Source organism: Hydra vulgaris, chromosome 12 (genome assembly GCF_038396675.1).
Source record: "Hydra vulgaris chromosome 12, alternate assembly HydraT2T_AEP".
Lineage (NCBI taxonomy): Eukaryota > Metazoa > Cnidaria > Hydrozoa > Anthoathecata > Hydridae > Hydra > Hydra vulgaris.
Window position 1 is genome coordinate 9,276,198 of NC_088931.1, and position 15,686 is coordinate 9,291,883.

At 29.5% G+C, this 15,686-nt stretch overlaps 1 protein-coding gene across 2 annotated transcripts; it reads left to right on the forward strand.

Annotated features, from left to right (window-relative positions):
* The first annotated feature begins 5,516 nt into the window (after positions 1–5,516).
* LOC124808011 (uncharacterized) lies at positions 5,517–15,686 on the forward strand. 2 transcript variants are annotated; one of them, XM_065811468.1, is made up of 3 exons: positions 5,517–5,659; positions 14,906–15,025; positions 15,176–15,686. In XM_065811468.1, exons 1-3 carry the CDS (start codon positions 5,617–5,619, stop codon positions 15,472–15,474), a joined length of 462 nt encoding a protein of 153 aa, XP_065667540.1. In that variant the 5' UTR covers positions 5,517–5,616; the 3' UTR covers positions 15,475–15,686. The 2 variants fall into 2 exon arrangements, with proteins under 2 accessions (XP_065667540.1, XP_065667541.1); XM_065811469.1 differs by lacking the exon at positions 14,906–15,025 and having other exon boundaries at positions 5,557–5,659.

Genomic DNA, 15,686 nt, shown 5'->3' on the forward strand with positions numbered 1-15,686 from the left:
TTAAGTCAGACGTTCATCTAGCAGCCACTGCAGAAGATTTTTTACAATTATAATTTACGATAACTTTTACAATTTGTTTGAATTAACAAAGCAGTTGATAAATCAAAAAATACATTTACATTTGTGGTAATTTAAGAACTGACCGAAAGTCAAATCCAAAAGAATGCACTAAAGCAAAACTAAAACAGGGAGACATTATAAGCAGAAGCAGAGAGGGTGTAGTGGTTGTTAAATGAAAAGACAAAAGAGACGTGCTAATGATTAGCAACTTGCTTTCGTTGCAAATGATTGAAGTGACAAACAGGAGAGGAGAGAAGAAAATGAAACCCAATATTATTAAAGATTACAATCAATGTATGTCAGTAGATAGGGCGGAACAAATGGTATCATATTATGATTCCCTAAGAAAGACAATTATATGGTATAAAAAAGTAGCACTTCATCTCTTTAATACTTTTTTGTTTAATGCTTCCTGTCTAAACAGCAAATATGGACTAGATAAAACAATTTCCTTGCTTAAGTTTAGAGAATTAATTGTTACGGATTTATTGGGTGAACGTTTGAATGAAATTGTGCCTCGAATCACCAATAATAGTTTCCACTACTTGTCTTCAATACCACCAAATGAAAAGGAAAAACTCCCAACAAAACCATGTTGAGTCTGGTCTAAAATAAAACGTAAAGAAACACAATATGAATGTGCTGTTTGTGAAAATAGACCTCCGTTATGTATTGGCGAATGTTTCAGAATGTATCATTCAAAAGAATAGGTTTACACTTTAATTTTCATGAAATAAAATTAAAGCATTATCAATATTTTACTTTTATCTGTTTTTAGCTATATCTGTCTTCATCCGCATTTAAACTACGTTCCTTGGATTTTTAAAATAATAACTTGACTGTAATATTTTCTGAAATCAAATGTGAAGCTAAGAAAAAAAAAAAAAAGTGAATTGACAAAGCCAGTCATGCACAAATATTATTTGAAATAAGTTAGTATAACTACAAGTTTACTCGAAGTTGGCAAACTCACGACGCCGGTTTATACGAGTATTCTCGTAGTTGGCAAATACCAAAGTCCCGCTAAATACGAGTATACTCGTAGTTGGCAAATAAATGACGCCAACTTACTACGAGTGTACTCGTAGTTAGCACCAAACGTGTTAATCTCAAGCTGCTTTAAAAATTGATTTAATAAAAAATAAATAAGGGACTGTCCATTGATTATGTCATGAATTTTTTGTCAACTTTTACCTCCTCCATTCCCCTTATCAATAACTTGTCAAACTTCCTAAGGCCCCTATAAAATTACGTCATTATTTGATTAACTCCCCACCCCAAACAAAATTTAAATGGAAAAAAAAAATCTTTTTTTCATATTTCTAAGTAATAAAATTTATTTAAAAAAATAACATTATTGACATCAACTTTTCTTGGTCTCTCCTCTCCTTCTTATCAACAAATGATAAAAATTTCCAGACCTTTCATCGCCCTTATTTTGTTGACGTAATTAATAGACAATCTCTCAAAAAAATGACGTATCTTCTTAAAATTACAAAGACTTTTTATGTTGTACCAAAATACACACACAAACACGCATGCACAGATAATGCGGTAGCGGTGAAGTGGTAGAGCTCTCGCTTCATAAACGAGAAGTTCTGAGTTCGATTCCCACCACGTCCCTGGTAATACCGCGCTCAGCTTTTTCTCCACGCAGCTGCCTTGTTCGTTAATGTTCGTGTTTCGGAGTTACAGAGTTGTGAAAGGGTTCTAACCACAACTAAAGCAGCCTCCTCGACTGTAGTGGCCTTCATGTGTCTGAACCTGTTTAGACGATTTCCTAACATTTTGGTTAGATGAGGAGATACTGCATTTTCGCTTAGCACGGCAGAATAGCGCTTTGCATATCAGAAGAGCTCCATATACATATCACAAAAAAGTCTATGATTTAAAAAAATTTTACATTTTATAATCATAGATCAAATATAAAAAGAAAGAATAAATATGTATAAAAAAGATCTAACTGTTAAAGATCTCATCGATGAACCTCATTGTAAAAATTTTTAAATGAGATCTCATCTCATAAATAAAAAAATCTTAACCAAATGAAAAACATCGATATCGGAATAAATCTTATCTTGAATAAGTAAATTTTATGTCTGAATAAGTTTTATGTCGAAGTAATAACTACTAATAACTGTATTAAAAAGAAATAAAGTTAGATTGTTTAAAAAAAAAAACTTTTTAACAATCATAATTATTAAAACATTATTAGTAAGCATAATCAGTACTGAAATGTTATTAATAATCATAATTAATTTTAAAACATTATTAATAATCATAATTAGCACTCAAACGTTATTACAAGCATAATTAGTACTGAAACAATAATATTTTAAAACAACTTTTTACTACTAGGTAATTCCATTTCTGTGCGTGATTTTTTATTTATATTTGTTTTTACAATTAAAAGCTAGGACTTGAATATTTTTATCATTTTATTATTTTTTTAATTGTGTGTACACACAATTAAAAAATAATAAAATGATATGATTATATTAAATACGAGTTGAAGAGACATTTGAAGAGATATTCACAGGAGATACTCACAAGTATTTTGTTTTCTTAAAAATAACAACACAAAAACGAAATTTGCAACTTCTGTGCGTGACTTCTGTGCCTGACCATACACGAACTGCAATTAAACAATTGCGGTGACTTTTTGATAAATAACTTTTTGGAAATCTTTACTAATATTTAAAATATTATTTTAAAAAAAAAGTATACTGCTGAAACTTATATTTAACGAAGAATTAAAGATTTAGTAAAAGATATTTAGTAACTAAAATTTGCGTTTTTCTGCTCCATGGTGATTTGGCTTCAAATTTAATTTAAAGTGTTTGTATTGAAAAAAAAATTTCTTCGACAAAGATAATTTAATATGGACGAAACAGGTTTGTTAACTGTTCCAAACAAAATGTCCAATGCTGTAAGTTTCCGTACAAAATCTTTGATAACGTTACTAATGAATACCACTCTTTTTACTTTACAAAGAAAATAGTTAATCGTTAGAAAAAAAAAAAATTTTTTGAAAAAATTTCAGTTACAATTGGTTTACTATTAACAATCTTTTTTTTTTTTAATAGCTGCAGTTTTTCAGGATCTATTGAAAGTTTATTGAAAAAAAGGTTTTTGGAGTAATTGGAAAAATTTTCACGGGGCAAGTTGGCAAGTTAGCATTTTCGACGGAAAAAAAAATGTTACAAAATTAATTTTTTATTTTTATTTTCATTTTTTACAAAAGTTAAAATTACAAAAAACATTTTAGAAAATTTTAGAAAATGATTTTTTAACAGATAAAAAGTGTTTCGGCTTGTTATATAAAACTGCTATATAAAACTGTTTCGGCTTGTTATATAAACTAATATTTAGTACCAGCTAAAAGTAATATTAAATTTTGGCTTAAAACTGTTGTCAAAACAAATAGTAAAAAAATTTCTAAAAAATTTGGCAATTAATAGTACATTAATATTCATTTTTATTGTTTGCGCCAACTTATTCGGGGTGGGTAAGTTGGCGAACTTTTTATTTTTATTTTGCCGTTAGGGCTACGACTCTGTAGCCCTAACGGCAAATTATTTTGACTATATATAAAAATCTTTGAGCTCTAGAGCTCAATTTGTAAAAAAAAGGCAACTAGCCCCGGTGTCCTCTACAAAAATTTATATAAATTAAAATCAAATGAAAGTAATTTGGAAATGCCCATTTTTTCTCAAATTTATGATTTTTGTAATGGGTGTTATCCATTATATTATATACCTTGTCAAACACTTGTTCGGAAGGCTGCTGGTGAGTCATATAAAAATTACAATGCAATAATATTAGGCAATACGTAATGTCAATGGGTACACAATAATAACTATTACTAATTTTTTGAAGAAATTATAACTAAAAAAAAATAATTTTTTTATCAATTTAGTTTTTTTGTAGATAAAAACTCAAAAATTGCAATTTTGCATTTTTTGACGTAGATATAAATTATGAATAAGAAAATTAAATTTAATTAATACTTCAGCTATAATTTTGTAATTATTATTTTTATAGATTGAAACACTATTTGGTGGCTCCAAAAGAACACCATAAGGAGGTTCTTGTCCTTTTTTATAACAATATATACTTAAACTGCCGTGGTGCAGTGGTTAGAGTTCTGGCTCAGAACCCAGAGGTCCCAGGTTCGATGCCAGCTCTAGCCCAACAAGCGACATTGGTACGGAAAGAGGCGCGAACTTCTTGTTAAATGCTCTCCCGCGGTGCCCTGTGATAAGACCGTAAGTACTTCTGGGAGCACCTAAAATAACTACACCTAAAAAAAAAAAAAAACTTAAAGAAGTTTTGGTATACTTTCTAAACTTATTAACTTAAAAACAACAAAAAGATAATCCTTCAAATTTGGCCCAAATATTCCTTGTTAATACTTAAACTAAAAGGTCTTCACCTATTTTTGTTTTGAAAAAGTCATCACCTATTTTTGTTTTGATTTCCTGATTTTTATTTCTTATTAAAATATGCTATGATTGCAAATTTATGCTATTTTATTATCTTATTTTATAGTTTGTAATATCTTTGTAAAAATATTTTTATTTTTTATTTTACCTATTTTTATGTTTTAAGTTTTTTAAATTGTACTGACGGCTTCAATGTAAACGGGACTCGGCGATAAGACAATACATATCTTCTTCTTGCTCCGGCCATTTATTATACATGTAAACAATTTTTCTTATTGTAAATAGTATTATACGGCAAAAAATAAATAAATAAATAATAATAATACGTCAAAAACATGTACTAAACCATTAAAATATCTTTTACTATATTTAGTAACGCCCATTTCGTAGAAGTAATAAATCTTTGAGTTTTGGGATCATAACTTCTCATAAAATATTAATTCAACCTTGATTTTGGTAAATGATATAGGTACATATTAACTAAACATGCAGTGAAAATTTTAAAGCTATCGCATCATTATTTTTTGAAATATATTGTTTGAAGTTAGATTAAAAGTCAGAAAAACACATATTTAACAAAAAAGTACAACAAAAAAAAATATTCCCAGTATGCTTTTAAGATTCCGAGAAATTAACAGATAATGGAAAAAGCAAATACAGTATTATATGGAAAAGCTGCAACAACAAGTTAGGGTTTAAATCTTAAAAAGGATTTTTTTTGGTGGGAAGTTAAGAACGTTGTTAAGATCTTGCTTAGGACGCTTATTTTTCATAATATATGTAAAAAACAAAACGAACAAAAAAAACAACTTTAATTAAAATTTTTTAGAATTTATGTATTCAGCATCAAGAGTAACAAAATCTAAATAAGAAACAGTTAAAATTTTTTGACTTTTTTTTTTCTTTATTTTTATGCATAATTTTTCTATACCCGTAAAAAGAGATATACTTTTTCCAACTATATTATTAAATAGTTTACTTTATAAATTTTAAGGTGTGAGCGAGTGTACGCAAGCTGCGTTTTTGTAAATGTTTAAAAGTTCTTAACCGCAATCTTAAAATCGTACATCAAATATCGATCATTGATTTTGTTAATACTTTTGTCCGTGAAATGAATTTGCGAGACAAAATCGCTTTTGGTTTACTCGGCGCAAGTGAGTTAATAATTCGTTTTAATATCCATTTTATATATATATATATACAAATATACAGTAATCCTCTGCATATATATATATATATATATATATATATATATATATATATATATATATTATCTATATGTATGTATATATATATGTGTGTGTATATATTATATACACACACATATATATGTATATATATATTCATATATAAGTATATATATATATATATATATGTGTGTGTGTGTGTGTGTGTGTGTGTGTGTGTGTGTATATTATATAAATACACACATATATAAATATATATATACATATATATATATATTCACATAAGTATATATATATATACTTATGTGATATATATATATATATATATATATATATAAGTATATATACATATATATATATATATATATACATATATAAGTATATATTTATATATATATATACATATATAAGTATATATATATATATATTATATGTATGTATATATATATGTATATATATATATATACACACACACACATATATATATATATATATATATATATATATATATATATATATATATATATTAATGTATATATATGTATATATATATATATATATATATATATATATATATATATATATATATATATATATATATATATATATATATATATATATATATATATTCATATATATATATATATATATATATATATATATATATATATATATATATAAGTATATACAGTGCTTCCAGAAAGTATTAGCGCACTCATAATTTTTTTATTATAGACAACTTCAAATCAGTATAAATTGCAAAGCAATTTTAATTTTGAACTAGTTTTTTTTTAAATAAAAGGTAAAACCAATTAAATTTAATTATAATGTCAAATATTGCCAACCTGCTTATTTTTTTTATGAGTTAATTAGAAGTTTAATGATTACTCGGAAAAATGTCTGAAATTAAGCGTGCAAAAGTATTAGCGCACTCATTTAAAATGTGTTAGCACACTCGTTTAATTCCTTTGAGAAAAACTTTCTTGGTTAATTTTTGTTAAAAACTCTCTGCTGATTAATAATAGTCACTAAAAAATGTAAGAAGAATAAATTGAAGTGGCAGAAATATCATTTGAAATACAGTTAGTTAATACTTTAAAATTGCAACAACAAAAATATGGGTTTAATGAGCATAACAATTGAAACAAAGTGGCAAGTTGTTGGCCTGAACAAAAGTGGTCTCAGCAATCAAGAAATCGGACGTCAACTTGAAATCAGTGAATGCAGCGTTAGAACAACGCTCAAAAACTATAATGAGTTTGGAACAGTCAAAGACAAAAGTCGCTCTGGTCGTCCCAAAAAAATGTCAGAAAGGGACGAAAATAAAGCAATTATGCTCGCTAGACGCAACCCAAACATAAGCATAGCCGAAATTGTCTCAAACCTGAATACAGCGTTGGGTGCACATCAAGTAAGCCGATCAACGATTAGCAAGCTTATGAAGAAAAAACATCTCAATTCATACCTTGCAACAAAGAAGCCACTATTAAGTATCAAAGACCGTCTCAAGCGAAGAAAATGGTGCAAAGAGAGAGCTGCATTGACTGTAGAGCAATATAGAAAGGCAATTTTCTCGGACAAGTCAAATTTTGAACTTATTAATCGCAAGAAAAGGGTTGTCGTGAGGAGATACAAAAACGAAAAAATATAATCCTCGTTTTATCATGTCAAGAGTTCAAAGAGGAGGAGGTTCAATTAGCATTTGGGGCTGCATTGCTGGATCTAGCAATGGACTGGCGCATCTTTACACTGATCGCCTTAATCAACATCGATATAGAGAGATATTAGAAAGTTTTTTAAAGCCATCAATGGACGTTTTCAAGGCAAACTCCACCTGGCCATTTCAACAAGATAACGCTCCTTGCCACACAGCACGCTCAATAAAGCAATACATGAAAAAAAAATGGTTTAATCTAATGCTTTGGCCCGCTCGCTCACCTGATTTAAATCCTATTGAGAATCTTTGGAGTTGGATGGACTGCAAATTACAAAAAAGCAAGTCCACTAACTTGGTGCAGTTCAAAACGCAGATGCAAGAGTTGTGGAATACCGTGCCACAAGAATTAATCAGAAAACTTATAGATTCTATGCCGCGCAGAGCCTTAGCATGCCTTAAAAACAAAGGTGGTCACATAAAATATTAAACTTTCTTACCATCTTTGAAAAACTGTAAGTGCGCTAATACTTTTGCACACTTTCTTAATATTGTTTTTATCACTCTTGTTGTATTCTAATTAAGTTCAAGATAATAATAAAGAAATATCCTTTATATATTTGACAATTAGTATTTCTGCTTTATTTTATGAATAAGTTAAAAAAAAATTATCAATCAACCTTTTATTGTTTTCGAATTACACTCATTTGAAATTCCCTTAGGTATAAAAAAATATGAGTGCGCTAATACTTTCTGGAAGCACTGTATATATATATATATATATATATATATATATATATATATATATATATATATATATATATATATATATATATATTATATATATATATATATATATATATATATTATATGTATGTATATATATATACGTATATATATATATATATATATATATATATATATATATATATATATATATATATATATATATATATATATATATATATATATATATATATATATATATATATATATTTATATATATATATATATATATATATATATATATATATATATATATAATATATATATAAATACACCAATAGTATCACTTACGGGACAGATTTTACAAAAAAACGAACACTTACGGGGACATAAGCATTAACGGGGACATTTTAGTGTACCCGTTAATTTTTGTCCCCGTAAGCATCGTTTTTTTGTAAAAAATGTTCCCGTAAACAACTTTACAGAGAACAAAAAGAACATACATTGACTATTAAATGGCCTAACTCGCAGCGGAGTGCTGCTACATTGACTGAGGGTTGGGTTTGGTCTGGGTCAGCATCATGGTCAGGCTTAGGGTTAAGGTTACAGCAAGGTTTAAATATGGTTATATTACTGCAATTAATCGTTTTGTAAATAGATGAAAATAAAAATGAAATTTAGTATATAATAAATAAAAATAACAAAAATAAATATAAAAAACATATTTTTATAATACAAAAATAAATTTAAATATGTACAAATAAAAATATGATAAAAATTAAAAAATATTTATATCTATGATCAAATTAGTATAGAAAAAGGAAAAAAAAAAAAAATAGAACGGGAACAAAAAAAAACATGTCCCCGTAAGCACCGACTAGGAGTGCAGGGGAGAGCGGGGTTATTTGTCACGCGGGGTTGGTTGTCACAAAGGTTATTATAGGAAATGTAGATAAGGTTTAGAACTTTAAATCATACAATCGAAATGTTATATAAAAAAATAACATTTTCACTGTAATTTTCAGCTTTTTTCAGCGTGTATGAAAAAAGTTTTTATAACTTTTTAATATGAAAAAGTTAAATTTCGCTCATTTATAAATTTTCTTTTACCAAACGAAAATTATTTTATCGTGCTTTGAATGTACATTTTTAAAGTTTTTTATTCATTTGAGTAACTTAATCCAAAAAAATTCTCATGAAATTCACACGCTTTTAGATAAATTTACAGGTGTCTTGCAACTTATATAGAAGGGGTTGCTTGTCACAAAATATATGGGGATGGCTGTCACAATTTGAAAAAAATAGGCTCATGAAGAATCCACACCAGGCTTACACCAATTTATATGTGACTTATTTTTTTCATCCAACAATTTATAAAAACATCATTTTTAAAAACACATATATAGTCCTAAACTAAATTTGTTTTTTCGGTATAGTATCTTCTTTTTTTTCAGTATATAACCTTTTTTTTTTTCCAGATTATTCAGATTTATTCTTTGTATTATATAAACAATTTTTTTTTTTTAAACATCTTCGCTTCCAACAAGGCTGCTAGCAACCACTAATTAAAGTTGGAAGTTACTGGAAGAAAAAAGATTAAGATTGTAGAGCAAGGTAACGATTGACAGACGACTTAGAGAATTGCAAATTATATGAATCAGGAAAGCAAGATGAAGGAAACGAATTCCAAAGAACTGGTGTTCGAGGAAAAAAACTTGACGAATAAGAGTTTTTGGAGCACTTAGGAACAGAAACAGTAAAAGGATGAGACTTAATTGAATGACGAGTAACACGAGAATGAATTTTAGTTGATAGCACAAGAGATGCAATCTCTTTAAAGCAGTGCCCATTATAGTATTTGTAGAAAAGAGAAAGAGAAGCAACATTACAACAATGTGATAATGGTTGCAAGAGCAGGTCCAACTATGTTTACAATGCATTTTTGCAACTTGTCTTAAAGAGAAAGGGCATCATTAAAAGATCCGCCCCAGATATGGCAACAGTATTCCATACAAGGCCGGATTTGAGATTTATAGAGATAGAGAATAGAATCCGAAGTAAAAAATTGACGAGCTCGATAAAGAGATGCAACCTTAGCAGGTGCTAAGTTTGCAACAGATTTGATATATGGTTTCCAAGAAAGATCCGAAGTAAGAGTTAACTCTAAAAGATGAAGGGTGGATAACTCATCGAGTACATTACCGTTCATAAATATAGGAAGATCTAAATTATTGCAATAACGATTGGCAGAAAAAAATTGAGTTTTGTATTGAAGTTCACCAGCCACTGTGAGCCCCATGCTGTAGCAGAAGTAAGATCCTTTTCAAGAGTGTTGGCTTCTTATCACGACAAGAATTAATGGTAGTATTATCAGCAAACAATGCCACCTTAGATGTGAGAACATCTGGAAGATTGTTAATGTAAATTAAAAAGAGTATAGGGCCAAAAATAAAACCTTGAGGAGCTCCTGAAGTTACAGAATAAGAGTTTTGTCCATCGAGGACAACTTTTATACTACGACTGGAAAAGAAGGATTCAATAATCTTAAAGATATTGCCAGATACACCATAAGAAGAAAGCTTATGGAGAAGACCAGCTTGCCAAACTTTACCAAAAGCTTTTGAAATGTCAAGAGCAATGGCCTTAACATCTCCACCTTTATCTAATGCACGATAAAACCTATCTGTTATTATTATTAGCAAACCAGCTGTAGAGCGAGAAGATCGAAATCCATATGATGGTCAGAAAGTAAGTTATTAGATTCAAGATGAGAAGTTAAGTGTTTGTTAATTAAAGGTTCAAAAACCTTGCTTATGATAGGAAGAAGACTAATGGGACGGTAGTTAGACAAATCAGATCGCTCTCCAGAATTTTTGAAGATAGGGATAACAGATGCCGCTTTCCAGCAGGCTGGAAAACAAGACTCTGATAAACACTTGTTGAATAGTTTTGAGAGTATAGACGACAGCTCAAGAGAACACTTCTGCAAGACTATAATAGGTATGCTGTCCGGGTCCCAAGCTGTAGAAGAGTCTAAGCAGGAAATCACTTTATATACAGAAGCTGGAGTGATACGAATGTCAAGCAATGGATCAACCTGTTTGTTGGCAATATTAGGTAGAACGCAACTAGTGGAATCAAGAGATGATATTGATGAAAAGTTTTTAACAAACAATTCAGCTTTGTCTTTAGGTGAGGTGACAAAGTGTGAACCATACAAGGGAGGTGGAACTAAAAGCTTGCCCTTATTATTAATACTATTAAAGATTTTCCAGAAGTCGCGAGAGCCTAATTTATGAGATGAGATACGAAATTTTATGACCTGAGAATAGAGGGCTTTGGCGTTAGACAAAACCTTTTAACAATGGTTTCTAGCAGTAATAAACAGACGTCTGTTTTCTGGAGAATTGTTTTGCTGATAAATATTGAAGTAACGGTTTCTATCAGCAATCGCAGATGCACAATGTGAGGAAAACCATGGAGGAGAGTGAGGCTCAACCTTGAATCATCAAGAGGGAGCAAAAGATTCTTTCCAGCCTGTATCCACGAAGTTATGTAAGAAGCACATTTGTTGACAGGAAGATAAAAAATTTCTACCTAAGGGCCATCACGAAGAAAATCACGGAAAAAGTCCCAGTCAGCTTTAAAGTATTTATAAGAGTTACGATGATATGGGGATTCAGATGATGAAGAAGAATGACATAATATTTTTTAGAGAGATCAAACTATGATCAGAAGCACCTAAGGGTAAATGTGGAAAAACTGAGCACTGACTTGGATCAGAAACAAGACATAAGTCGAGTAGAGAAAGTAATGATTTGGGTTGTCTGGAAAGCGAGTTAGAAAATTGACTACTTGAGTTAGGGATTGAGTAAGGCAAAATGTAAATGCCCAGGCCAAGCATGTGACTATTAGAGTCTTTACGAATTAAAGGAAAGGGTCGTCCATAAATTACGTCACGCAAATATTACCGTTTTTGACCTCCCCCTCCCCCTTGGCACAAAATTGTAACACGTAAGTAGCAAGTTTTGTATGAGTCGTCACAAAACCGCCAATCCCCCCTCCCCCTTATAGCGTGATGTAATTTATGGACGACTCCGAAGATAATCATCAACACTAAGATCGCAAGATAAGACAGCTAAACTCAAATTAGTCTCTCAAAGAGCAAGTAGGTCTGGTGAACTTTGCAAGAGATAAGACTTAACAAAAGAAAAGTTACTTCGAAGACCGCGAATATTAGTGAATGATAGGTTCAGAGAACTTGGTGATGATGATGGTTTTTTGTGTTTCATAGTTTTTGGTACTTTATTCATTTTTAATTTAGATCGAAGAACTTGACTCAAAGCATAGATAGTAGTCAGAACACTGTTTAATAGCCCAAGCAATTGCCACATTACTATTAATAAACCCTAAGCCGTTACAAAGGGCTACAAATGTGGCCTCGGCAAAGCACGCCAAAAGTACAAACAGGGACACCATCCATGCGCAAAATGGCACTTTTTATACTTTGATATTTTTTAGCTGTTGATGGAATCAGCCTCTTTGAGTGCTACCACAGAGTTCGGGAAACCTGACTTCCAGCCGGCCTCAGAACTATAAAACTAGAGTTTTAGAGCTGTACTCTCATTAGGAGATAATAGAATGAGTTGCCTAGTCATAAAAACAGAGACACAAGCAAAACCCATGCATTGAGTCAAGAAGATCCAGCATTCAACATCCTAAGCTGGAAACAATGTATTAAAAATACATCTGCGCCAGCCTAATAGATGAAGAAGGGGTGTTTTTTAATTGTTACATCGCATATTCACTTGTCATCGCATATTCACTTTATTGGTACCAGTTTTAAATATAACCAAAATATACCAAGAAATGTGACAGCCAGCCCCATAGTATGTGACAACCAACCCCGTGGGTAGGGTTGGTTGTCACGTGGAAGAGGTCTTTAATAAATGATTTTACAGCAAAAAATATTTCACTCAATGTCATAAAAACATTGTAATATATACCGGAAATAGTTAAATTACTTTCGTGCAAAGTTTGGCATTGATTTGATGAAAAATAAAAGCTGAGCAGTCTAAAAAGTAAAAAGTGTGACAACCAACCCCATTCTCCCTTATATATATATATATATATATATATATATATATATATATATATATATATATATATATATATATATATATATATATATATATATATATATATATATATATATATATATATATATATATATATATATATATATATATATATATACAGAGGTGGTGAATGAGCCAGGGTGTGAAAAATAATAATAATTTAATTAAATAACTAATAAATAACTTCTTCATAACTAGCGCATTCTTGACGCTACCAAGTTGACAATGAACTCATTCTTCAACCATTTACTTCGACGGTGGGCAAATTATTTCTTTGTTTTCAATAATTTTACATTTTTTTATACTAACAAAATAAAAACATTTTTTTCTCTTTTAGTATCTTCATTAGTTTTTATAATATTATTAAAATTAATTTTTTTACCTGATCAACTTTTATTGTTTCTAGGTTCATATTCTATTTCTTTTCCTTTTTTTTTTTTTTTTGGAGATGAAATGTTGACTATTTGATGGTTTTCTTCTTTTAAGTTTTTCCCTGAGTTTTATTTGGAAGAGGAACAATTTTTTAACTTTTATGTTACTTAACCATTGAAAGAGACGATTGTTCTACTAGCGAGTTATTTTTGTCTCATACATTTCATTTATTGCATTTTTATTCAACTCAATTTGGTCTAATACAGTTTCTTCTTTCAAAGTGAATTGTGAAGGTCCGACATTGTTTTGTTTATCACATTAAGAGCATACAGTTCTATGGTAGTGACTTTGAAAGTTCTTTCTATTTTCAAGACGTCAAGATTACTCTTGCAAGGGCATTATATACAGCTTTGAAAATTCATCCGACTATTTAAAGTGCAATAGCTTTATCTCGGTTTTGCATAACCGAGGTAAAGGTCTTTAAGCAATAATTGATTCAACCTTTTTCTTTGGAAAATTATTACAGAGAGAACAAAGTCTCAGTAGTGCTTGAGCAACAACCTGCAACAACAATTTGTCCCCTGTGCACTACCAATCTTGATGACTATATCTTTACCACTGAAACTCACAGCATTATACTTTTTGTTTGGAACAAACCTGTTTCGTCCATATTTATCCATTTAATTGTCCATAATTATCTTTGTTGAAAAAACATTTTTTTCGATACAAACACTTTTTAAGTTGTGATTGGATCAGCATTGATCCGTATATATTGAATTATTGTTGGGTTTAAAACTATTAACTTTTGCGATGTTTGTACATCGGACCAATAAAACTATTTTTAGATGCGTTGGTATTGTTGTTTTCATTGATATTATTGCTAAAGATAAATATTGAATCATTGTTGGATTAGCATCAGAAAAAACGCTTATACGCTTGCCCCATGTATGTGTGGACGCTGTGTAAGATAGGCTAATTAATAAATGAAATCGCATTTGTTTACAGTCCCACTAACATGTATACTTTATCCTTCTTACCCTTGACTTTGCAAACGGTAAACGACTTTTTTTTAACAAAAAAATTCTAAATAAGAAAATTAGAATTTGCTATTCTTTCAGCTGTAATTTTGTAACTGTTATCTCTGTTAACTGCTATCTCTATTAAATAATTAAATTAATTAATTTCAACATTGTGCTGCAATAGAGATTTTATTATGTGTTTATATATATATATATATATATATATATATATATATATATATATATATATATATATATATATATACATATATATACAGGGACAATTCTATATACGTGTGTGTAGGTATTTCTTTTGTAACAATACGATGGCTTTTATGTTACGTTTCTTGGGAGTGGATTTATAAACTGGAATCAATTGAAGAAATTGGAAGCTTTTCTATTGTTAAAGATATTCGGGGCGAAGGTCAATTTTTTTTGATTTTACAAAGCAATTAGTTTCTGTTATACGACATTTAAACCATTTATTATTGAACTATTTTTAAATAAAAGAATTATTATTACGGATATAAATATTTAATTTGTTTCTATTATTGTAATTTTACAACTATTTTAGAACCTTATATGACTATAAAAATGCGTTGTTTTTATGATGACAACCGTTTGTACGGAAATGCCTGGGAAGCCATCATGAAAAATAATTCGTGTCATGCAAAGTTATTTCAAAAATGTTTTCGTAACCGAACAGTTCCTGGAAGACAGGAGACTCATGTGTTGACTTTTACATTAAAGAAAGGAATTAGCCAATGCGTGTGCGTTGACGTTACTGGTTGGTGCTTAGAAGTTTGCGAAAATATTCCTGATATTAGATGCTGTCTTGATAGAGGCGAACAATCTGTTTTGTGTCGTGGATAATATCAATATTTACACAAACACACGCACGCATGCACATACACATATATTTTTACAAAATTATAATTTGCGTGCTAGTCGTAAAAGAATAACATGTTTTCAAAGTATCATCAGTAAATTGGCAAGATCATTTTTTATTCATTACACTCTGACTTAATATGAAAACTAAATTAATTTTTTGTTTTCATTCCAAAATACAGCTACTTTTACGTTCA

Coding starts and splice junctions, on each gene's coding strand:
- LOC124808011 (XM_065811468.1), top strand. CDS start 5,617: ATGAATTTGCGAGACAAAATCGCTTTTGGTTTACTCGGCGCAA. Junction 5,660..14,905: donor TTTTGGTTTACTCGGCGCAA/GTGAGTTAATAA, acceptor ACGTGTGTGTAG/GTATTTCTTTTGTAACAATA. Junction 15,026..15,175: donor TAAAGATATTCGGGGCGAAG/GTCAATTTTTTT, acceptor CAACTATTTTAG/AACCTTATATGACTATAAAA.